This window comes from Periplaneta americana, chromosome 15 (genome assembly GCF_040183065.1).
Source record: "Periplaneta americana isolate PAMFEO1 chromosome 15, P.americana_PAMFEO1_priV1, whole genome shotgun sequence".
Lineage (NCBI taxonomy): Eukaryota > Metazoa > Arthropoda > Insecta > Blattodea > Blattidae > Periplaneta > Periplaneta americana.
This window is the reverse complement of record NC_091131.1, coordinates 92,426,190-92,453,700: the sequence shown is the minus strand read 5'-3', so window position 1 is coordinate 92,453,700 and position 27,511 is coordinate 92,426,190. Positions and strand designations below refer to the sequence as shown.

Genomic DNA, 27,511 nt, shown 5'->3' with positions numbered 1-27,511 from the left:
TTAAATGTGAATTTTTAACATTGGTTTAAATAAATACTTTAAGGGGAATAAATATTAATTAGAATTAATCAACATCTAGAAAAAAAAAAAAAAAAAAAAAAAAAAACTGCCATCCCAGTATTTTATACATACAAAATACTTTTAAAAGAATTCACCAAAATACAACTCGGTAAGATATATCAAGAAACATGAACATTTAGTTTCAGAGCTCAAATATTTCAATTTTAATTTATCAACACTATATTAAATTACGTACCATAAAATCATAGTATCACTAGAGTGAGAAAAGAAATCAGCTTTGGAACATATGCTTCAAAACTGCTTTGTATACCACAATACTATGAGGCACACATGAAGTTCTCCGAATTGTATAATAAAAATATAACTAGAACATATTTCTTACCTTGCAGCTTCAGTCTCCTTCGAAGTACTATTTACTCTCTTTGACTGCAATGCATTTGTTTCTGTGCACAATCAACTGTCAAGAGCAATCCCCAAAATTCATCTGTGCACCTCCTACTCCACTTTTTGAGTCTCAGCCCTAAATGAAAATCTTCTCCACCAGTATTCTTTCTAAGAGACATGAAGTTATACAGCACAATATCTCATGACGAGGTAGAATATAACATGACCATCATGTTACTTTTTTTCCAAAAGTGGTGGACAGAAGTGCTATATGTAGAGGTATACTGGGTGTTCATTTCAAAGTGTCATGACGTCACTGTTGGTGAGTCAGCAATTTGAAGTGAGTTTCAGCTTTCATGTCAGAGAAGTTGCTTATTAATCAAGGCGTTCAATCTGAACTTGAGAACGTGTACAGTATAACTTGAACGTCGTAGCAACAAATGGCGGTCTGTGTGCTACCATAACCTCTTTCGAACTGTGTTTTGCGCGGGCAAGTCATACGCAGGGTATTTGTTATCTGTTGCGTACGGCAACATTCCACAGTACAAATCAAATGCTCCGTGTCCATGTTGACCGTCGAAGTTAATGTCAACAAATACGCAAGTAATCGTCTTAACCCTCTCCCCATATCCCGACAGTAAGAAAAAAACTCACCTCAGTACGTGTTTCCAAATAGTTCACATTCCTGCCACTACAGGCGTTACTGTACATATCGGTAAGTATTCTTCAGAATGAATGCCGTAATTGGTAGGCAACTTCTCTGGCACAAAGGTAATACACCTTTGCGGAAGTGTAGGAAGATTGAATTCTCTAGGCTCATCAGGTAGCCATATGACGGCATACAGCGAGCCATGACACACTTTGAACTGAATACCCAGTACTGCCATGGCTCAAAAGCCATAACTCCATTTCTTTGGTTGTTTACATCTGATGCTCTTATATAATCATCTCAAATTCTCGATGCAAAAATTACACCAGTTTTTACACAAGGAACAAATTTCTGTAGGCAATCACATTCATGTTGAAAGAAACAAATCAACACTCTCTTGTTTAAGCTCATTTTTTGAGCTTCCTTAGTTGGGATGAGAAAATAAATTTCCTCTGCCCTAATTTTTGTTTTAATTCACGAGTTGTTGCTGCAGATCTGACTCTCATTGCCAGAAATAATCTTTGGGGGGGGGGGGGAAGAGTAATTATTCTTGAAGATCATAGCACACATTCAAATATACAGGGTGATTCAAGAGGATTTACTGTCACTTACGGAGCTTATTTCTGAAGACATTGAGCAAAAAATGTCATGTAAGCATGTGTTCTAATCTCAGTATTTTCAGAGTTACACTAATTTGAAATTGTTAGTAAATTACCTTTTTTCTTTAGTTTTAAGAGTAAAAGAATATTACAAATAGAGAATGAACTATTCAGAAGTATCATTTCTTTAATTAGCTAGTGTTCTGAAGCAAAAAATCTGTTGTTAATTGCTTTGTACAGATTTTGTTTTTCAATTTTTAACTAAAAATTACATTATTCTTATGCACTTATCACAAAAATTGTTACAAATCATACGACTTTAGGAACGTGATCTTTTACAGTTTAATTATGCATCCTAATGTTCAGTCTTGGAAGAATTTACAAGATTAGCGTGATTTGTTACAACTGTGACAAATGCGTAAGGAAAATATAAGTTTGTAGTTAAAAATCGACAAAAAATTCTGTACGAAGCAATTATAGACTTCACAACACTTCTCAGCTTCAGAATTCTAGCTAATTAAAGAAATGATGCTCCTGAATAGTTCATTTTTTATCTGTAATCTCCTTTTATCTTTAAAACTAAAGAATAATGGTATTTTATAAACAACTTCAAATTAGTGTAGCTCTGGAAATATTGAGATTAGGACACATATTTATATGACATTTTTGCTGAGAATGCCTTTGGAAATAAGCTCCTTAAGTGACGCTAAATCCTCGTGAATAACCCTGTATATACAGGGTGATTCGTTAGTAATGTCATTAATTTCAAAGAGTTATTTTTTAGATATTTCAAACAAAAAAGTTTAATACCATTTTGCTCGTTTTTGCTTCTTTTTCGAGAAAAAGAATATTTTATACGAAACATTTCATAGCGTATTTTGGGGAAGTTATTGAATTAATTCGCAATATGCTCAGTCAATTTAAGAGAACAATGTATTATGATGATAAATGATTGAAAGAATTGTAGTTTTGTCCTTTAAATATGCAGAAATTTGATTTGAACAAATGCAAATTTTCGTTCTGAAAAGGAATTTTAAAATGTTACATTTGTTTGGATCAAATTTGTGCACACTTAAAAGGACAAAACTAAAATTGTTTCAATCATTTATTATCATAATACCCTGCTCTCTTAAACTGACTGAGCATATTGGGAATTAAATCAATGACTTTCCCAAAACATGATATGAAAAGTATCATATAAAACAATTTTTATCTCGAAAAGGAATAAAAAACCAGCAAAATTGTATGAATCCTTTTGTTTGAAATATCTCAAAGAATAACCCCTCTGTAATTAATTACATTACTTATGGTTCACCCTGTGTATATAAATATATATTTATTTATTCATTCATCACATTTCGTCCATTCTACTTGAAATGAGCGACAAGAATATGAACCAATCTTAAATGAACATGAAATGAACACACCATTGGTAGCTTTCTTCATACTTAGAGAAGCCTTATACATAAAGGCTTTTTTCATGATTATCAACTATTTTTTTTAACAAAAAGAAAAATTTAATGCTAACACATTATTCTGAAAAATATGTATCACAATTAAATAAATCACTCACAAAAAGCACCATAACATAGGCTTCACATGACTGCTTCAAAATGCTACAAGGTAGCACACTACACATTTCTGGAACTTTTTTAGCATGCCATCAATAGATAATCAAAACTTTTGGGTAGCCCCACCCTGAAAATAATGTAAGTTGTTCCTGTTTCAACATAAAGGGTATCAAAGCAAGATGAAGCATCATATTTGTTTTATCTCCATACTTGTTCATCTTTCCATCAACAGAAGTCTTCTAACTTGGAATTTTCCTCTCCTTACTGAACTTCTTATGTGTACTTCGAATTTTTATAGGATTTGACACTTTCATTTGAATTGATTGTAGTGTAGTTCTATAGTGTTTCAACCATGTATTAAAATATTAAGTCTCCTATGTTTTGAACTATTTATTGCTACCAAGTTCTTCAATTCATGCTGTAAGAAGTGCATGACAACTTCTTAGCTCATGCTTTCCATCTTACCCTCTCTCACTGCACTCTGCTTCATGGTGAACGGCAGCAAGTGGCAAGTCCAGCACATTACTTTTATAACCAGTAACTGCAATGCATTCTTTTAACTTGTCATGGTAATGGACGTAACTGCCAGCTCTTTTGTGAAGTATCACATAAGCATACTTTCTAAGTAGTTATTCATGTGGCTTACATCATGTTGGTTAGACTCCCATTACAAATTGTAGGTAATATCTTACATTCTCAGTCATAAAAGTTTAAACCATAGGTCTGCATTGCTTGGGTTTAGTCAGATCTGATTTCGTGTGCTAGCAAAGGAATGATGCAAGCAGCATGAGAGAACAGGCATGCTTCATGTTGCAGTAGGATCTCGGATCAGTAGGGACCTGTTGGGTCTTTTGGGGCTAGGTGCAGGGCTTCACCGTGGCTCCATTCACTTAGAACTAAGCAGTTATTTTTTCGACATTATAACCATGTCTAGTCACATTGAGATTCTGCCTACTGAACCTCAAGAAAGACTTAAAACTGGAAAAATAATTCGCATACTCAACCACAAATCACGAGTAAAAAGCAAAATATGGGATCAGTTTTTGTTTTAGTGGACAAAGACGAAACTGATGCCACAGGATTCACTCAGTATGTTAAATGTAAGCATACAGTCAGCTCTGGATACAGTGAACATCTGGCTACAGTGAACCTAAATCGTTGGTCCCAATCCGCATACATTAAAAAGTACATTAATATTTCCGTTTATAGTGAACCTTCGCTTCGGTTATAGTGAACCTTATATTCTGACAAATTCTTATTTGAAGTCAAGACCTTCTCGTATAAAATTGAAAGAATATGTTGAGAACAACATTCTAAGTTTCTTACTCCTTTTGTCAAAGGTAGGATTAGTGAATCCTGGACAATGAGCTGTACTGTAAATCCAGGCAAAGTGTGACGACCTTGCCTCACTCCACTGTCGAAGGGTTGACATTCTGTTCTCAGGCACTCTATCCTACTGTTATTTCTAATCCTCCACCATCAAAGGGTTATCTTTTGTTCTCAGAAACATTTTCATTATGGTGGATAGCATCGAAACAGCAAAAAATGAAATCGCCTTCTTTTATTAAAAGGAGACAGACATTATGTCCAGAGCATAAATGAAGGTAAGATTTCAATGGCTTTCAAACTCCATCAACCCTTTCTCAGTTTCCGGGAAATTCCAAGGCTGAGTACGCAGTCATACCATAACAGCATTTGTCATTTCTACCTGATCTAGTGTTCCAACAGGGAATGGACTGTATAAAAATGTCGAAGAGTGAAGTGTTTTCTTTGGAAGATAAGGCAAATATTATAAGCAACATTGAACATTGTCTTTCGCAAGCGGACTTGGGTCGACAGCATAGTACATCAACTGTAACAGTATACAGCGTAATCCATTCCACAAAAATGAAATATTTTATTTTCTTGTTCACAATTTCATTCATTTCTGTCATTTAAGGTTAGGAGAGAGACACTTTGGATATAGTGAACGAAATATGCACGTCTGCAGAGGTTCACTATATCCAGAGTTGACTGTATACTACAACTCCAAATTGGAAAATACAAATTTGTAATTTAAAGTGATCCCTATTCCAAATTTCTTCTCGGGTAAAATACAGAAAGACTGGAAAATAGTTTCAAATACTATTATAAACTGAAGTGAAGTTGGTAACGAAATACAGTGTGTTATTTTGCACTGCTGTATTAGAATAATATCACATTCAACATTTTTCTTTTGAGAATTGTTAATAAAACATTACATTTGGGAGAAAGATAATCAAATTAATAATCATAATGCAGCAATGTGAAATAGTAATTTTTCAGCAGTCATGCACTATCACTGCTTGCAGTATGCAGCATTGCTTGAGTTTGCATTTGAAGTTGGATGTTGGGGACAGGTTCAGGCAGGTGCATACCTGATCAGGTAGGTACAGACCTGGCTTAGTAAGGTCCTAACCTGATTGGGCCATCTTCTTACCCAACTAAATCCAGCTGATGCAGACCTCTGGCTTAAACCTAATTACATAAATGAGTATAAGAGAAAGAGAAAACTACACTTAACAGAAGTACAGAATGGTACAAAACTCTATGCAGCAATTTTAATTATCACACCAAATATGCATGTTTCTTATTTAATTTATTCAGTTCTCGAAATAGTAATATTTATATATGTAATAAATGTAACATTAACATTTAATTTTGAATAAAATGTGGTGGCAATCTCCTTCAAAATAGTCAATTTTTTTAAACATACACTGATATAAGTGAAAAAGTTCAATAACTTAGAAACATAAGCTTGTAGACAAACTGTGTATTTAAACAAATGCATAATATCACAATACAGTGAGTGTCCAATGCTTCAGGATAAAAAAAAAAGGAAAATCAAAATAAAATCATACTTTTATGAGATATAAAATCAGATGCAAACAATTTAAATACTTTTGTTACGTCATGCAATGTATACCACTCAAGATATTTTCCTGAGATGGAGCGGAGGTCATCACAGTCTGACATAACTATAAATTATCAATACCGGTATCAACATGCTTCTGTCATTTCATAACTGCACATGTAATAATCCAGTTCATGAAACTAATATTTATGGCAGTAACACATTAACACTGATTCGTTACACTTATACAGACCCACCACAGAAAGCCATTGTTCATTCCACTCAGTTCTATATATATATATATATTTATAAAAAAATCTTACAGAAAATATCCAAAAATTAAACACAATTCAAGTTTTTTTTATTCAACCTTGTGTGTAGAGGAAGTACAAGAATCGTTATAAAACTTGCTTCCTGGAACAGATAATAATTCTACACGGATGACAAAGTAGGAATTGGTGAATACACATACCATGAAAGGGGGAATTCTTCACACAGAACTGTGCATGCTATGTCACTCTAAAAGAAAACTATGCGCTACATTAAAAAAAAAATAGTAATATTAAAATATAGAATCTCTAAAGTCCATTGATCACTCAACAAATTGTTACAAGTTATATAATCGTGATATCCTTCTACTATCTCACAAAAGAAGGAAATTAAATCTACTATGAAGACATTCACAGTAAATAATTATTGTAATGATTTATACTCCAATGTAACACATAGTTGTAACTAATGGATACAGCAATAGTATGATGAAAATATTCAAGATTACTACATACAATATATAATCAGATTTTTATTCCTGATGCTGGGCAAGTTCATGTTTGTTTAACGCCAACAAGGTACGGTAAGTTTTGTCACATTTCTGGCAGGGATATATGTCTTTTTCCGTATTTTTCTCTGTCATGTGTTTCTCTGCCAAGTGTCGTGTAAGTTGGAAGTTCATGAGAAATGTTTTAGGACAGAGGTGACATGAAAATGGCCGAATTCCTAAATGAGTCTTTTTGTGGCGCCACAAAATGGCTCTGCGAGAAAATGAAAGTGGGCACATGTTACAAGAGAATGGACGTTCTCCTGTATGCACACGTTCATGATCTATCAGGTGCCTTCGGAATCTGAATGGTTTCCTGCAATATCGACACAAGTGTAAACCTTCTGAGTTGATCTTTATTTCACCGTCGCTTATGACTTGAAGTGGCTTTTTGACACTCTTTATGCTTGTTAGTACTGGTACTTTCCTTGTATGCAGTCGTTTGTGTCTACTCAAGGTTGATGAAGAACTATAAACTTTGAAACATACATCACATGTACGGCGTTTTGATGTTATCGGCTCTGTGTCTGTAACATTCATATCAATATTTTCCTGTGGACTCTCAGTTGGAGTTGTATGATCCTTTGACAGAGATCTTGTATGCCAACCTTTGTGTCTTATCAGAGCTTTCTTATTATTGAAAACTCTATCACACATGGGGCAAGAAAAGTGTCTTGGCCTGTCCAATTTAGGACCACCTGTCTGAGTTGGAAATTTTTTTACAACATGTGATACTGCTTTTACTGTAGGAAATGTTGATTTCACTGATTGACTGGGTAGTTTTGCTACAGTTGGTGTCAATTGTAAAGCTGCTAATGCAGCTGGGATTACATTTTTAGTATAATTTCTCTTTGGAGGACAATTGTTCCTCCTGTGTTTCGACAAAGATCCACTAGTAGTGAATGATCTCTTGCAAAAGCCACATGTATAAGACCTCTTTTTCCCTTTGAGAGTCAACGGTAATGTGTCTAAAGGTCTCCTAGAATGCCATCCTTTATGTTTACTGAGAGAACTCTGGTCTGGGAACTCTCTGTTACATAACACACAATAGAACTTCTCTGGAGGATTTGTAGGACCTGTGTTAGAACCTTCCTGAGGTACTAGATCACTTGTGATTTGCTCTACCTTACTGAAATCACGCTTCACATGAATCAGTTTGTGTTTACTCAGTGATATAGCATCACTAAAAGTTTTGTCACATACGGTGCACATGAAATACTGATCATCATCTAATAATCCATCTTCAGAAAGATCATCACAAGGATTCATCCCTACAGCACCAGATCCATGTTTCTTTCGCTTATGTCTGTTTAATGTAGAAGTACTGTTATATGAATTTTTACATACTCCACATGTGTATATCTTGAGCTTAATATGCATCTTTTTGTGCTCATATAACTCAGCTTTAGACAAAAATGTCTTTCCACATAATTTACACATGAATCTTACTGCGGAACTATGAAGCCTCTGATGTTGTTCCCAGTTCTTTAATCCATTGAATGACTTCGAACAAATAGGACATGAATAATACTTGAATCTAGTATGAACACCCTTGTGGTTATTCAGAGTTTTTACATCTGGGAATGATCTCGAACAAACATTGCAGGTGAAACGTTGCTCTCCATGCATTTTAGCATGTTTGACAAGAAGATGCTTATAAGCAAATAACTTGGAACAAGTGTTACATTTATATGCTTTTCCACCCATGTGGATTATCTTCATGTGATTCTCGAGCAATCTTTTGTTTGAAAAGTTTTTGACACAAATACTGCAAGTGTAAGTAAACTTGCCAAAAGATTCAGAATTCCCATTATCTCTTGCATTATCATTTTCATTTGAATGGCCAATTGTAACTGCTTTCTCTTTTTCAATTTCAGACTTTTTGTTTTTTTCTGGCTTTACCGGATCAGATGAACACAACGCCTCCTGCTCTTCTAATCCAGGTACATTGAACATAGCATGGATATCTTTGTAGCTTAGTTCTATATTATGAGTAATTTTCATATGCTTATGCAAAGAAGATGCATAACCCATCGATATATTGCAGATAACACAAGAAAACAATTTAAGTTTTGTATGACTTGTCATATGCCTTCTCAAAACTGAACGTGTTTTAACCCATTTCTTACAAACTGTACAACAGTAACCTCGACCTGAATTGTTACCAAAATGTTTCAAGCCTGGTTTTGAAACCAAATGTTTTATAGCTGATCTGGGTATTGGCTTTGAAACTGGTTTTAGAATTGTTTTTGGAACTGTACTACTAGGTTTGCTAACTGCTTTAGCTGCTGCATTCTCTCTCATTGTGTGAAATCTCTTGTGACTTACAAGTGAGGTAACATTGCTGAATGTTTTCTTACAAATTTTGCATGAATAGCGTTTAAAACCATCAAAATTATGTGTTCTCAAATGATTGCTAAGTGCTATACCACCATTAAAAGACTTACCACATCTACGACAACTGAATTCTTCATGGCTTCTTCTATGCACTTGTAATCTATGAATACTATCAAACGTCTGCCTACAAATATAACAAGGATACGAGTCTCCTCCACTATTAGATGTCGTGGCAGGGACATTCGATGGCTCTGGTTTAGGAGGTTCTGGTTTGGCAGTGAAAGCACATGTACTTTTATGTTTTATATATTCAGACCTGTTCTGAAAACCTTCAGAACAATCTTGGCATGTGTACGGTTTCTGTCCAGTATGTAGCCTTACATGCCTATCGAGATTTGTTTTACAAGAAAACAGTTTGTCACAAAAACCACAAATATGATGAGTTTTACGATGAACCTTCTCATGTCTCAAGTAATATGACCTAAATGGAAATGATTTTCCACAAGGAATACAAAAGTAATGTTGTTTCCCATCGGCTGCAGGAAAACAAAAATATTGTTGCCTTGTATCAGGCACAGGTGCTTGGTCCTCTTCAATTGTGACTTCTGATGGCGTAGAAGGTGGTCTCCTCTTTCTCAGAGTTAAAGGTCTCCTTCTTTTTGACTTCTTCTTTGTGTTTCCAGGCTCTGCCTTTACAGATTTTGTGAATTCATTTTGTGTATTATTTGTATTCGATTCTTCGTAACTTATGACACTGTCAATAAAAGGATTCACCACTTTCTCGCTATCTTTCAAAACTTCTTCACCTGAAGGTTCTTCTATAAGGTCCACGTCATCATCAATAGGTTCGGTCTTGATGGGCCTGATTGGCTGGATTCTAGCAGCATCTGCAGCAGTGAAGCCTAATGGGTCATCTAGAACTTCAATATTGTTTAGATCTTCCTCAGTAGCATCACACACTTCAGTAGCATCACACACTTCAGTAGCATCACACACTTCAATGTCTTCTTGTTTTATATCCAGAAGAACCTGAAATCAATTTAACAATCTAACAGCATACACAATAACAATATAAATACTATCTGACAAAAGCAAGAAGTGTCTTCTTGGCATATATAGGAACTAGAACACATGACATCATGGTTGATTTAAGAGTATCATCAAGTACAGTCAATCCTCCCATTGTGCCACATATTGGAAAAGGGAAAAATACTGATGGTCAAGGTAACAGAACCACTACAAGTAAATCTTGTGAGACGTACAGACCCAGAAACAAAATTTGAGCCACCTGAATTTTTCAAGTTCCAGCTATAACATACTGCACATGCTCAGTGCTTACTGAGCCCAAATTTTGTTTCTGGGTCTGTACATAAAATCACTGTTGCTAAAATCCCAGATCACATATAGATTGCTCATTCATATGTTAAAATCGGTTGCACTTTGAAGAGAACAACCGCCAGGATCACCACCCGTCCACAGTAAACGAACATGAGATGGCAGTACAGTTGCTAATGCAATTCGAATGGGAATTATGACGTGACTTCTTATGTAACAACTAGACAGCAGCATAGTAAACCTGACAAAAGTTGTTACCGTCAAAGCCTATAACACAGAGCAATCTGGGTATATATGATCTAGGCTAAAATACAGAAAGGATCTAGCTGTAGAACCAGGCTATAATATCACGGTCGTTAGAAAATAAAGATAGACTTATCATTAAACAGAAACAGGAAGTAAAACAAATGGTTAATTAAATTTAAATCCTAATTAAAACCATTATTCATTCCTCTTTGTCAGTTGTTCCCAATTATTTTTCAAGGCAACATAGTTTTTTCTTTTTTTTTTTTTTTAACGCAGAACAGAGGGCAAAAATGAACATTTAATACTCCAATCCTTGAGGAAAAAATGTATCTATTTCAGATTAATTACAGCATTTAAAATGTTTTTCACGGTATCTATAATAACAGTAACTTTGTTAGCAAACACTTTTACATCTATTTTATATTTAATTGAATCCAAAATATCTTAATGAAAGAAAGAGTACGATGTTCATTAAAGATTTTATCTAAGTTGGGTGTTTAAGAGGTAGTGGGTAAACTCAGAGCATCTTAAAAGTCAGTGATAGTATCTAATATTTTATATTACTCAAATTTTAGAGAAACCCCGAAGGAATGAAACAAACATAATATATATTTTTTTAATTTACTTGGTTTATATTCACTATTTCACATTTCACTTGGTATCAGCCTCTTAAAGATGTTTTCCTTCACCTAGGTACTCTTTCCTACTTTAATTGACAGATCTTGACATTCTGTGCAAGGAATGTGTTACAATAGAATTCTATCGCTTAGGGAGCGCACCAGGGTAGAATGATTTAAATCATGATTTTAATCACTTTATTATTATTATTATTATTATTATTACTACAACAAATCACTGATTTAAATCAAATTATTTTATGACAAAAATCAGTGAATTATTTTTTTATAAGTTATGTTTATTATTAATGTTTGAAGCAATAATTTACAGATATGTCCTATATGTTAACAATGACAAACCCAAAGGATAAATGATTAACATCAGTTTGTTTTCTTATAGTTAGTTATCTAATGTTTGTAGTCCATTGTTGTTCAAATTCAAACTGCTGCTTTTTTTTCTTTTCAGTTTGTCATTTGTCATCTAGCAGCAACTTGCTATGCTAACAAGAGTCACTTCACTGAGTGTATTAAGTTGTTCTACTTGTAAAAGTGTAACAAGAACATCTGCTGTTAACTTAAAATGAGTAATCCAGGTCGAAAACTTGATCCAATTTGGAGAGAATGAAAAATTTAGTTTTTCCCCACTTCAAGTGGACAAGGCATGAAAGTTAAATGCAAATAATATGATTTAGAAATGCAGGGATTAGTTGCTAAAATAAAGTTACATGTTCAAAAATGTAACAGCATAAAAGATAAATAAAGAAAAAATTAGGGTAGCATACTCCAATACATGACAATTAAGATCAAAATTTAGAGACAGGTCCAGTAGTTGCACCTTCAGTATCAAAACAAGAAATATAATTAGTTACAGATCACCTATCCACTGAGAGACCATCTCTGAAAATTAAGTGAAGTCAGCTTAGTCCCTTTGTCAACCAAACAAATGAAAAACAGAAAGAGGACTTAGATAAATAAGTTGCATTCAGCTGTAAGATAGAAGAACTGGTTCAAAAACACTGTATGTTGTAATGTATCATATCCCAATTCAAATTATTGTTAAAATACAGCACATAGATTGATTCTTCATTATTCATCCTAGGTACTTCATAAACACTGAAACATACATCAATCTGAGAATAATTTCAAATGATGTATATACGAAAACATTCAATTTAAAAAAAAAATCCGACTTAAATCAAATAATTATGATTTAAATTAAAAAAAAATAATTATATATATATATATATATATTTTTATTTATATTTATAAAAATCATGTTTCTTATATCCTTGTGCATTCTAAGTTATGTAACAGGCTTGGTACAGACAAAGCATCAAAACTATACAAACATTTGAACAAGCAGACATCATTAAACACAATCCAAGATGAAGAAACTATTTGAAAATAATTTGCTGACTTTTCATCAATTTGTGGTTGTGGTGTATTGCTGTCTTCTAACATTTATGTTCTAGAATTTTTGTTTCAAGTATGGGTATGTTAGTGAGTGTATAGATTGGTGATGTCAAACAATGCTAATGTTGAACTGGGGGGTTATGTGTTTGTCTATGACGTGGTTGACTAGGTCTGTGTTGTTCTTGATTACAGTGTGATTGGTGAACTGTATGTTGTTTCTGATGATGATGTCCATGTATTTAGCTAGCATGTATTGTATTTAGCTAGCATGTATTTATAATGCTGGTGCAGACATGTAATTAACTAGAGGTCTGATTGGTATATTAGGCTTGTGTATTTTAGGTTGAGCATTCACTTGTGGAGCTTCTGGTTTCATTTGTTTCAAGTATGTTTTTTTTTTCTTATCTTAAAACTGGAAAAAGTTTCTCCTCTTTGGTCATTGGTGTGATTTGTTATTAACAATACCTTGTTTACTTCAATAAATCTAATTTTAAAAATTCATTAAAATATCAAAGTTAAAACAAATATTAAAGTAAAAAAAACTGATTTAAATAAAAAATCTTACTTAAATGAAAAAAATCACTGATTTTGATTGTAATTGAGACAAATCATGTATTTTTCCACCCTGGGGCATACGATCTCTTACCAGGATTTGCCTTTATGGTTCCTGACACAGTCTTCTTGACTGCCTGGCACCTTTCACATTCAAGTGTTAGTTGTTAATGATGACAGATGTAGGTAACACGAAAACTAATCAGTTTGGAGACTAAATAAGCTGCATTTAGTGATTTAGATACAGGACTGAAGCAGACTGAAATGGCTAAAAGGTATGGGTTTGCACAGCCAACACTGACAACATTCATAAAAAACACAAGGAAATAAACGACAGTGTCACAAGCGGTAAGTATACCACCAGATCACCTGATTGTGCTCAAAGTAATAAGAACATATGTTGCTGAAAACCTCAAAACCAATGAATGTTATAAGAATTTGTACATCAAATAGGGTAATCAAAGGGTGATTAAATGTTATTTCATGGACTAGTATGTAATGTTATTTTGTACTTATTTCTACTATATTCTCTTTCAGAATATAAATTTGGGCAAAATTTCATAACTCATCAATACAACAATAAATCATGATATAACACTACAACTTTCCCAGTCATCACAAAATTGTCATATCGAAGTTCAACTGTATTAAATTTACTTTCAAATTCTTCCGAATCCTGAGTATCAAATATTCAAACTGCAAGCTACCTTGGTTTATCTCAGGTAACAGTGCTTTTAATTCTTCAGAAATATTACTTATTTGTGAGGGTATTAAAATGTGTGTTAAAGTATATTTGAAAAAATATCGACGATTTCCATCTTATTTCGTACTTTACAAAAATCTTATTTCATATAACATCACCACACAGAACAGGCTTTATTTTCCATTCAATAATGTTTGACAGGTCATCCTACTGAGAATTGCTGCCTTGCGTAATCACCACAAAAACTGAATTTGTAGTAGTGTGTTATGAACATTTGAATACCATCAACAAAGAAATTTCTAGACAATAAAGACATCCAATTTTTTACCAAGTCCCTAATACTTATTCACAAGTCTCCATCATTCACATCATTTTGGTCACAGAGACCAAAACAAGTGCTAATTGTTGGAAGTCAAATCAGGATTGTATGATAAATAGTTGAACCAAGTTCCACTTGAAACATTCAAGCAGCTCAAGAATGTACTTTGCAGTGAAAGGGTATGTATTATCATGCAAGAGGAAGATGCCAACAAGACTAAGTCTTTGTTTTATTATCTATTGCAATTTTGTTAGGGTCTTGCAACAATTCTTAGCATTAATTGTGGTTCCTCATCCCCCCCTCCAAAAAAGTACAACAGCAACAAATCTCTCCTAATCCAAAAAGATAGTGGCCACAGCTTTTGTCGCAAATGACTGAATTTGCTTGCCTTAAAGGAATCTTTGTGCGCTCACTGCATCAACTGTTGTTGGATATTCATATCTGTGCATGAAATCCACGTTTCATTGCCAGTGACTGTGTGGCTGAGGAATTTCTCATCATAGCATTGAAGGAATGTCAGAGTTGAGGCCATGCACTGATTTTCGTGATGTCCAATGCCTCTGGTACCCACCTAGCACAAATGTTATAGTATAGTATATAATCTGTGAAAATTTCATATAGTATTATATGTAAAATTTGTGGAAAATATATTGTCAATTTCTTGTAAGATTTCATATCCACATATTTCACAAGCTGATCATTGAAAAGAGAGGGCTGGCCACCTCTTTCTTCAATGTGTACATTCATTCACCTATCTGTGAACTGCCTATCCCATTGCCTGATCTTCCTGTAGCTCAAAACATTAAGCCTGTAAGCTTGGTATAAATGAAGATGAATTTCTGTGGTTAGATTTTTTGGATGAAGGACAGACACAAAGCACATCAAAACCAAAACAATGCGAATAGAAATCAAACTGGCTTTCTCGGCTCTCGCTTCATAATTATTTTTTATCACATGTTGATGTTGCTGAATGGATATTGTTTACAGTTAATAGTCTTTGTGCTTCGAAAGACTATGTTATAGACACTCAACTATGTAAACATTACTAGTGGAAGACCATAAAAACCATGAATCAGCTTGAATGTGATTAAGACGCATAAAATGCAAACCACCTGGCGTAAAAATGAGTCTTATTTCTACATATTCAGAAAAATAATGCTATTCAACGTAATCACATGTAGAAACCCCGTCACAAAGAACTTGTCTGACCGCACATATTATTTTTATAAGTGGCGTCAACAAATGTCCATACACGGCAATGCAGCACTGTTGCTCTGATTATTGCCGTAAAGTAAACACGCCTCAAACTTCAGGAGACTTCGACTGTACTGTAGGAAACAATCTTCAGAGCACTAAACCCTACAACATGCCAGGAAACATCTGGGTTTTAGGGCTGCCATTTTTTATGGATAGTAACACACCCACTTTTACAGAGTGAGTCAAACCTAAGGGACTGGCACACCTGCTGTCTCACGGTACTACAGTCTGACAAGTGATCTTTTGCATTACTAGTGAATTATTTATTTAAAGAAATGGAGAGAATCTTACCTGAATTTCAGACAATTACTCAAAATGTGCTCTGTTACGTTCTATATAAATGATGCAGCAATTTATGAAGTTCTGAGACATTCAATGCCATGTACAACATTTCTTTTGACCAAGAACAGAACCTATTTCTCAACACTTATTGAATAATTTAACAACACAGTGTTTTGATGGTTTTTAATTTATGGAAAGCATTGTCAAACTTACGTAAGTACGACTCTTACGACATCTTCTTTGGTAGATGAGGGAAATAAGTTGCCGTACTGTATCGGACCACATTTGAGAAGAAGTATTTCTTAACAGAGTTCAGACAAATTACTGAGCTTGATAATGTAAAGTGTGAGCATGGTGCAACAACTGATAAGAAAAACCTAGCATTGTGTCCTGGGCTCAACTTCAGGCAATGTTGCCAACATTCTTACCAAACTGTGAGATGCTGGAGTGTCCCAAAACTTTATACATTGCTGCAAATTGTGTATACAACGTATGGAGGACATTTTTGGACAAGTGCTTCGAAATTCAAGTGAGATTCTACCCATTTCTGTAAAAAAAAAAAAAAAAAATTCAATAGCTACATGAAACATCACTTGTCAGACTATAGTGCTGTGAGACTGCAGGAACATTATCTGCGAGAGCTTGCAATCTGATTGCCAAACTAAGAGATGGCAGGAGTGGTGTTCCCTTAGAGCTGACTCTCCCTGTAGTATGTACAAATCAAACATATTATTTAATCACGTAGCATCAACTGAGAGTCACCAAAAGAAGATCGCAGTTAGAATGTAAGATAAATAATTATTAATTCATTAATCCGAATTTACATACAGTAAAAAGTTAAGAAACCCATTAAATATACTAGAGTGGATGTGGTGTCCTTTTGGAGGGTTCTGAGCCTGATTCACAAGACTCCATATTCCACTATTGATAACTGAATCACCTGGACTGTAGAATATATCTTGTAAACTGCATGCTGATGTGTAAGTGGTGAATAGGACTAGTAACAGTAGCGAAACAATATTCTGTTCACAGTTTTAATTGTCATTTATATATCAATGCATAGTCATCATTATCATCATCTTCATGGTAGGCCAATATGGCCTGTTCCGCCCATATAGGAAACATTTACAATTCATCTTCTCATCTTCTTTTTGGGTGTCTCACAGCCCTTTGACCTGTAGAAGTATAGTTCATGATTTGTTGGGCCAGCCTTTGATGGTACATTCGTAAGAGGAATTCCTGCTATTTCTTTTTATTGTTATATACTATATCCTTTCATTGATACTAAATATTTGCAGTTCATTTATGATATCTTCACTACTTTTCATCAATTCATAGTTTACAAGATATAAGTACAGTCTCCAGTCCATGTAGCTCAATTATTTTGTTGATCTAATGTGAGGGATTTTGAGTACATCGATATTTCCCTAGTGAGTCGATATAGTTTATGTACCTTCTTGTCAGGAACACATCTGTTCTGCTGTGAGCATTCCAGAAGATGTTCTCCATTTAATATTTTACCAGTGAAACAGAATTTGCATGAACAGTCCTTTATAAATTCTAATCTTTGCAGATGTTCTCCCAAGCAGTCTTGAAGCTAGTCTGAAGTGAGCCACTGCTTCCTTCCTTGAATGCTGTTGTATTTCTTTAACTGTTTTTCTTATGTTTGAGTAGCTTTGTTACTTCTTTGTTGAGAGTATCCCAATATTTCAACTCTTAGAAGTTGCTGTAACCTATTTTGCTTTACCCAGGGGACACCACGAGGAGGCAGGTTACTTTATCCCCCTGTGACTCAGTTATCTATTCTTTGATTTTGGAAGCTTGGAAAACAGGCTTAAAACCTTCCCAAATGACACAGCATCCACTCTAGTACACTAAGTGACTCTCTTAGCTTTTCATCGTCATCATTCGTTCTCGTGTTCAATGTCTAATTATCAAGACATACACTAATTGCCAGTATGTGAGGAAATGTTTTAGAATGATCAGTAGAGTCTTCATGTCATTACATCACACTATATATATAATCAGCGATGATTGGTTTGAAATTAATTCCAAACAATCTCTGTACAAACACTCAGGTGCTGTAAAATAATTTATTAATCTCGTATATTGAAGATGTAATTAAATTTCACAGTATATGTTAATAACGAAATATTGATAAACATGGTAACATAAAATATTAATGCAAAAGGTACATGTGTGCCTTTCCAGCAGATAAAAATAAAGCACAACTATCTTAATGTGCAATGTGATTTGAGATTGGTTTGCGCTCGTACAGCAAATTTTTCTGACCATCAGGAAATGGTTTGATATGCTGCAAGAACACCTGACTTTAATCAGCAAGCAGTCTGAATTTGAAGTTATTGCTGCACAAATGGTAAAGCTGATGTGTGCATGCTCATGACGGTTGGAAACTGCTGCAGAAACAAACCTAATAAGTGTCTGGATGCTAATGGTAACCACTTAGAGTACCTTATGTAATCGTAGGCAACAAAAGTAACTTGTATTCATCTCTTGATGTCTGTATAACTTCAGTATTACAATATTTTCTTTTGCTGAAGTGTATATATATTTTTTTGGCGGATTATATGTGTATCTATGTATACATACTTACTTACTGGCTTTTAAGGAACCCGGAGGTTCATTGCTGCCCTCACATAAGCCTGCCATCGGTCCCTATCCTAAGCAAGATTAATCCAGTCTCTATACATCATATCCCACCTCCCTCAAATACATTTTAGTATTATCTTCCCACCTACGTCTCGGCCTCCCCAAAGGTCTTTTTCCCTCTGGCCTCCCAACTAACACTCTATATGCATTTCTGGATTCGCCCATATGTGCTACATGCCCTGCCCATCTCAAACATCTGGATTTAATGTTCCTAACTATGTCAGGTGAAGAATACAATGCGTGCAGTTCTGTGTTGTGTAACTTTCTCCATTCTCCTGTAACTTCATCCCTCTTAGCCCCAAATATTTTCCTAAGCACCTTGTCCTCAAACACCCTTAACCTATGTTCCTCTCTCAAAGTGAGAGTCCAAGTTTCACAACCATAAAGAACAACCGGTAATATAACTATTTTATAAATTCTAACTTTCAGATTTTTTGAGAGCACACTGGATGATAAAAGCTTCTCAACCGAATAATAACAGGCATTTCCCATATTTATTTTGTGTTTAATTTCCTCCCGAGTATCATTTATATTTGTCACTGTTGCTCCCAGGTATTTGAATTTTTCCACCTCTTCAAAAGATAAATTTCCAATTTTTATATTTCCATTTCGTACAATATTCTCGTCAGCAGCCTGTATATATACACAGGGTGAATCATAAATAATGTCATTAGTTTCAGGGAGTTATTCTTTGAGATATTTCAAACAAAAAAATTTAATACAATTTTGGTCGTTTTTGCTTCTATTCCGAGATAAAAATTGTTTCATACGAAACATTTTTATAGCATGTTTTGGGAAAGCCATTGATTTAATTCCCAATATGCTCTGTCAATTTAAGAGAGCAATATATTATAATGAATAATTGAAAGAATTTTAGTTTTGTCCTCTAAATATGCAGAAATTTGATCCTAACAAATGTAACATTTTAAAATTCCTTTTCAGAACTAGAAGTTACATTTGTTCAGATCAAATTTCTGCACATCTAAAGGACAAAACTAAAATTCTTTCAATCATTTATTATCATTATTCAATTGACTGAGCATACTGGGAATTAAATCAATGGCTTTCCCAAAACACACTATGAAATATTACATAGAGAACAGTTCATTTCTCAAAAATGAAGCAAAAACGAGCAAAATTTGTTTTCCTTTTAAGATCATCTACTCATTAGTTCTGAAGTATTTATAAAAAAATACATCTAAAATTTACTTACAGAATTTTCCCTAGAATCTACATCATCGTGTATCTCTATCATATCATCTTCATCAGGTGGTTCCTGCTTTACTTCTATGATCTGTAAGCAGAAATATTTGAATTGTTATTAAAGTGCAAAAGCAATTTCTTTGCTGAAATATGGAATAGATATACACTATATTGATTGGGTGTCTGATGCCAACATTTTTACTGTGCAAAGAACATTCAAAAAGTGCAGGGGAGAACTTGGCACTTCTTCTAGGGGACTCGAACAGACATCAGAAGAAAAATATTCGTCAAGAATGATCAGTATCTGAAACCGAAAATTTGACAGGATTGCCACGTAACTGCTGCAGAAGTACAAAACTGCATCAAAAAGGTGATGGAAGGATTAGTGTCAATAGCAGAACAATAAGAAGACTGAAGGAGGCACACTTCAGCTCTAGAAGACTAGACGAGAATTCATTGTGTATATATTTACAGAAATGTCATAATAAATTAATGAAAACAAACACACTATGGAAGCATTTACATTAATATAAATTTGAAGGTAAATATATTGTTAATATACTTCACTCCCTGCAGACATGAAGAATAGTTTACAGCAGCCATGTTAAATGCAGAGCCCACACTTCTAAAAGTGGTCCCTTTTAACTTTTAATTGATAAATCTGTGGTGTTTGGGTAAAGGGAGATAAGTCATAAAAATGAGTTCGGAGATAAATGACAATTAAACTTGGAACCCTTATTACAATTAATTTTCTACACAAATAAAACACATCAACAGCTTGTATTCTTTGATTTTTGCACACCCACTTGTATAATTTAACTTGTGCGTTAATCTGGGGAACAAAATTCCACCTGGACAAAAAAATGACTTATACCCCTTTACCCGAACACCACAGAAATGTGACCTGATGCGCGAAAAGGGACCTAAAGTCGTGAAAGGAAATTTTACAGAACAAAATAACGAATTTCCAGTATAAAAACTGCATTTCTATGTTTTGACATCTTGCGCTACCTGTAGGCTTTATTTACATACTAAACTAGGACGTAGTTTTACACAGTGCTTCTTAAATACATAAATCTTTCTTATAGTTGCTAAGGAAACAAATGAAAACTTTAATTTGCATTTTTCTCGAAAAGTACATAATGTAATATAACATTCAATAAGTAATATATTAAAAACTATAGCACCTAGAACCATGATTTTTTAATGCTCAGTATTTCAGCCTCTTTTTGAAACCACAAAAAAAAAAAAAAAAAAAAAAAAAAAAAATGAAAAATCCGACTTTAGGTCCCATTTCCTGCAACTAATCAATATATTTTTATATAAAACAAATGTTGCTTTGGCTACCAATTTTCTACCAGCCACAACAACAAAAAAGTCTCATAAAATATTTATACCAGTATGCAGTATGCGATTCTGAAAACTGCAAAAAGATATTTGTCACTTAAGGGGACACTCAACTTAAAAATTGGAGAAAAAGTGTCATAGAAATGAAAAATTAAATTTCTACACTAATTTACGTGACAGAACTAAATCAATACACAGAATTTTTTCCCCTATTCATTGAGACGTCACAGTCAAATGCACAAAGCCAAAAAATAAAAAATAATTAAAAGTGATATTTCAATCAATCATTAATTGAAGTATCACTTTTAATTATCATTTTTTATTTTTTGGCTTCGTGCATTTGACTGTGACTTCTCAATGAATAGGGGAAGAATTCTGCGTACTGATTTAGTTCTGTCACGTAAATTAGTGTAGAAATTTAATTTTTCATTTCTATGACACTTTTTCTCCAATTGTTAAGTTGAGTGTCCCCTTAATGATTTGTGAAGTTCGCCAAAGATATACTATTGTAAGTAAAAGTTTCCGTAAGGTGATGGAGTGTTTCTCTCAACCTCACCCCACTTTTTATCTACACATACTTACTACAGGTCCCATGGTGGGCCATCAAAATCATGTCAATTGTATCAATTGGTTTATTTGCGCATAGTTACAGATGTTCCAGTGCATATTGTGATGTGATTGCATTTTTTTTTCCAACAGTAACTTCAAAATGACAATAACCCCTTAAATATCAAGATAAGAACAACTGAAAGTGATTGCCATGTAGTCCAAGAAAAATGGGAATCTGCTTACTTTTGCTGTGAAATCAGAGGTTCTGATATGTGCTTGATTTGCAAGTCAAGTTTAACTGTTCCAAAAGACTATACAGAAAAACATCTTTTTTCAGAAATGTCTGGGGAATTAATTTTTCCTGAAATGCGAATTTTTTAAAAGGGGATTTTCACATAGTATGAGCAAATAAGGATTGAAAGTATAAATTAGAACACTTTTAGCAAGGTCATTTAAATATAAGAATTACATAATTGGATGTGTTCGGATAAAGGAGGTTGTCATTTTTTATACAAACAGAGTTTTGTTCCCAGGTGAATACACAAATTACATTCTAAAATTGGGCGTGCAAAAAACATAAAACAAAAATAGAATAAAATAATGCTAGCATTTCATGTGTTTTATTTGTGTAGAAAATGGGTTGCAATGTAGGTAAGAAGTTTAATTTTTATTTATCTCAAAACTCATTTTCATGACATATCTTCATTTACCCAAATACCAACGAATTATTCTTAATACTATTCAAGTAACAATAAACTTTAGTAAACATAAAATATGACACTTTCACAAGTTACAGTAACATTTTTGTAAGTACTGTACTTCAACTAACAATTTAAAAATGAAAACACACAATAGGCCTAATATATTTTAAGTAAATACATTTTAATTTACAAACACCAGTTCATGTCTACCTGAGTCTAGTAGTTGAAGCAATCTGAAAGAAACAAAAGAGAATTAGTATTTTGACAATATGTAAAGACATACTACCGAGAACATCTGTGCATAACTGAGATGTAGTAAAATAACCAGAACATATAGACCTTCATTTTAAAAATTCCAAAACAGGAAACTGCCTCCTCTTTCCAGTGTAACACACTGATAGAGGTTGGTATTCTAGCAGGTTGATACTGATGAGGAGGCACTCGTCCATATTGAATGTTTGGAACAGGTTTCGAATTTCGCTAAAATGGCTTTTGTATTTGCAAATCCATACAAACATATTCCTTAGAAGTAAGATTTTCCTAAAGCAGCATTTGTTAAAAGCAGGAAACAATTTTATATTGTTTTTACAGTAGTTCTGCTGGCACTTTTCAAACCATTCTTTAAAAATGGGAACGTTAAAACGAGATTATACACCATTATAAAACTCTCACTCAAAATATGATTAGTATCAAGATAAATCAAGAGAAGATAAATTACAGTACTAAGGCAGCACTTCGACATACAACAAACATTAAAAAAAATTTTGTAACATTAATCTGGTAAAGTTTGTCAAACCTTCTGAAATGGTAGACAAGTGTCTCCTGAATTTTAATCTACCGCAAGTGTTTTTCTGTTGTAGCAATAGTAGAATCAAATTTTTTTTTTATTAACTTACGGACACACATTGTCTGAATCAGGTAACTAGCAAGCCGAGGCTCATAATTAGTTATCAACACTGAGCTAGAATGTTGCAACCTGATGCATGTGCTCCCCTCACCCTTATACTCATGCTAATACTTGCTAAATAACTGGCCAGAACAATAGCAAGCACGAGCCAAGAACACTGACATTCACAGAACTGTTGTGTAACTCTCATTTATATGTGGACAAACTCAGTTACATAACAATCTGTTTCATATGTCATTAATGTAGGGGTACACTGAGGTGAAATTTCAGTTTTCTAAACAAATAAAGGTAGAAGTCTGAAAATTTGTACAGTTATTGCACTCCTTCCAGATAGTGTGTATACCAAATTTCATCTAATTTAGTGTAAGTGTAATTATTATCTTTTTAAATCACTATTATTCCTACAAATTTTAACCTTTTGTCTGAAATTCAATTTTTATAACTTACTATCCGGTGTTTTCATTTCTTTTAACTCCCCCCTCCCCACCCTAAAAAAAAAGAAAGAAATAAATAATTAAAAAATGAGTTAACGAAAATCCTGATAGTACATTTTGTTACACACATATTAAAGAAGCTTCACAAAAAAATCATTTATGGAGTACTAGTACAAATTTTGTAGGAGAAATAGCATGTTTAGCAAAGAGAAATGTACAAAAAACAAAAGCAGACAAAAGGAGTTTGAAATTTTAAATGAATATAAGCACATGAATATGTCTTTTAATAAAGGCCGCAAAAACATGTAATGGTAGGGACATGAAAATAGCCCCAGAGCTTCCTTACACCAAAAAAAATTTTAATGCTGAAAACTAAAAACGTGATTTTTTTTTTTATAAAAAACGATGTATGTATCCTGAAGCCTACCAGATTTATTGTGCTAAAAACTGCAATGCCTCCTGGAAACCAATACTAATGAAGACCTGTATATGGGTTAATACATCTGATAGGCCTATATTTAAAAATGGCCCTCACAGCTTTTTACCTTTTAGATAATAATATATTAGCCACTGCTAAGGATTCTTTTCAACAACTGTTTGTTTTGAGCAAAGAACTGTTTGTCATATATTTATATGCAAGAATAATTTACACTGAATTTCACACTCAGTTGGTATTGACATGTTACTCTATTGTGATGTCCAATATGGATTCATACTGGTATTTGAAAATACCCTTTACAATACTTGTAATGAAATGAAAATTCAATGAACAAAGGAAAAACTTGTAATTTACAACAAAATCTACTACCACGCTACTGACATTATTTAATAAGACATTCTACATTCTTACAATTGAATCGGGAGATGCATAAAGGTGAATGTGACATTTTTTTGCCATTTTCACTTTTTACTGGATTTAAGATCTACAGAGATAAGCACACAATACTTACTTACTTACAAATGGCTTTTAAGGAACCCGAAGGTTCATTGCCGCCCTCACATAAGCCCGCCATCGGTCCCTATCCTGTGCAAGATTAATCCAGTCTCTATCATCACACCCCACCTCCATCAAATCCATTTTAATATTATCCTCCCATCTATGTCTCGGCCTCCCTAAAGGTCTTTTTCCCTCCGGTCTTCCAACTAACACTCTATATGCATTTCTGGATTCGCCCATACGTGCTACATGCCCTGCCCATCTCAAACGTCTAGATTTTAAGTTCCTAATTATGTTAGGTGAAGAATACAATGCGTGCAGTTCCGTGTTGTGTAACTTTCTCCATTCTCCTGTAACTTCATCCCACTTAGCCCCAAATATTTTCCTAAGCATCTTATTCTCAAACACCCTTAACCTATGTTCCTCTCTCAGAGTGAGAGTCCAAGTTTCACAACCATACACAATTCTATTCAAAAAGGTGACTTGTAGTGGCACAGCATATGAACGAAACAGCAGTCAGGAATTCTTGAAAAGATGCAAAAATGGAACATGTGCAGCACATATCACATTTATGCAAAGTATGAATAATGTTGGTATCCTGTGATCAGCTGGTGTTGGCTGTCTGGTTTGTATGTGATGTTATATATATTCAAAACCATCACATACCATTTCTCCATTTGTGGGCATTCGTTTTGCCCTGCGATAGGGACTTTGGCCAAATAAAACTACTTGTTTGGCTAGTTGATCATAAATAACAGTTGAACAGTATCGAGAACTAATGTCAAAATCATCAACATCTGACAGGTTTGCTGTAACATACTTGAATTCTGAAATAACCCGTAACTTTTAGTCTTGGTGGGAAACATAATACAGAAGGAACTGTCTTTCAAATGAGTTCTCTGGAAGACATGTTCCAGAAAGTGAAAAAAGTATCTCTTCAAATTAATGAATTTAAACATATCTCTTTTGACAAGCATTTGAAGGGAGAGGTGACAGCAAGGTCTTTCATTGATGGACTCGAAAAGCATACATTCACGCTCCTTAAGTTCAATACTCAAGTCACCAGTCTTCCAACTGAACATACATACAATTGAAATATTTCAATTCATGAGAAAAAATGTGTGATATAAAGGTGTTGAAATATGAATCTGATGGATATGAACTTTATAGTGAGCTTTTACAATGGCCTCTAACATCAAAAGGCAGAGAACAACATTCTGACGTAAGTGACAGTGAACGAAGAAGAAAACACTAAAAACATAGAAAGAAAATCATGTAAATCGAAAACATAACTATACTGTATTGTAATGTATACAATAATAGAGAAAATGTACTCAATTATAATTCGTGACAAGCAAGATTCTAACATGCTCAGGAAGGCCATAATTTGTTAAAAAGTGACGTGAATTATAAACATATTTTATTTTCTATAATTTTGAGGGAAAAATTGTTCTGCGGCCGGGCATCGAACCCGGGGCCTTTGGTTAAATGTACCAACACTCTACCAACTGAGCTACCTGGGTAGCTGACATTTATTTTTACCCGGGTAGCTCAGTTGGTAGAGCGTTGGTACGTTTAACCAAAGGTCCCAGGTTCGATGCCCGGCCCTGGAACAATTTTTCCCTCGAAATTATTCAAATCAACTTTACAGAGAGTTATATACCTGAAAGCTTGATTTGCATTTATTTCCTATTCCCTAGTCCAAGAACAGACAGATTTCAGCCTTTGTAAAATCAAAGTATGTAGACTTACACATGTAACTTAATTTTTATATAAGTACAGAAAATGATTTACCGGAATTAGAAAGTTTTTATCATCTCCTGTAAAATTTCTTTTTGTCACATGTCACCTTTTCGCATCTTCTGATTCAATTATCATTCCATCTTCTCACCATTCAGGTATATAACTCCCTGTAAAGTTGATTTGAATAATTTCGAGGGAAAAATTGTTCCGGGGCCGGGCATCGAACCTGGGACCTTTGGTTAAACGTACCAATGCTCTACCAACTGAGCTACCGGGTAAAAATAAACGTCATCTACCCGGGTAGCTACCGAAGGACTATTCAAGAGAAGACAGACATTATAGAGAATATGTGCGCTCATTCAGTGCAGCTCAATACAACAATGTGCATTGGTTGGCAGAGTCGAAAAAACTAAATAAACTGTTTTGTTGGCCATGTTTGTTATATTATATCGAACTTCTACATCTGATAAGCGAATATGATCCAAGACTCATATATTGATTTCATAATTATAAAATGAATTATTTATGTGGATCAGATTATTTTTATTAATTATGAATTATTATATCCTCCCATCTTCCACTATGAATAAAAGAGCAAGCCTAACTTTCGTGACTAGCATTCGCCTCTGTACCAGTAACTAACATTTAGTCATATTCAATGTTGTCATTCTCTATGAATCTTCCAACTATTTCTTAATATATTGAGAGATCCAGTTGCAATCGACTGCCACACAGCACTGACACTGTTTGCAGCAGGCCAAGGCCTGTACGTGCACAAGACAACAGCTATTCAGTCAAGTGCATGGTATCAAATGGTCAAGACGTGTTTCTAGCTTTTCTTTGTGCTTAAGTGAATTTTGAACAAAGCAAGATAGCTTCATTCCAAAAAAGATCTTTCATGTACAATTCATATGTGTTAACAGAGTCGGAGTTCACTTTCCTGGTGTTGAAGTTCCACACTGTTCGACTATATACAATTTGATGAATAAATTTCAAGAGGCGAAAGGTGTTAAGGATAAAAAGATCCTAAAAAAAAAGTTGGGAAA

At 34.0% G+C, this 27,511-nt stretch overlaps 1 protein-coding gene across 2 annotated transcripts in view; it reads right to left on the bottom strand.

Moving 5' to 3' along the window:
* Nucleotides 1-6,000: 6,000 nt before the first annotated feature.
* The window catches only part of LOC138715201 (zinc finger protein 728-like), a 29,880-nt gene continuing 8,369 nt past the window's right edge, over nucleotides 6,001-27,511 (bottom strand). The window contains exons 3-5 of one of the 2 annotated variants that reach the window (XM_069847840.1): nucleotides 19,858-19,938; nucleotides 14,824-15,006; nucleotides 10,146-10,279 (exon numbers count right to left, since the gene is read on the bottom strand). In XM_069847840.1, the coding sequence (XP_069703941.1) occupies nucleotides 14,845-15,006; nucleotides 19,858-19,938 (243 nt within the window). In that variant the 3' untranslated portion in view covers nucleotides 10,146-10,279; nucleotides 14,824-14,844. Of the gene's footprint in view, nucleotides 10,280-14,823; nucleotides 15,007-19,857; nucleotides 19,939-27,511 lie in introns of both variants that reach the window. The other variant, XM_069847839.1, reaches the window with a different exon arrangement.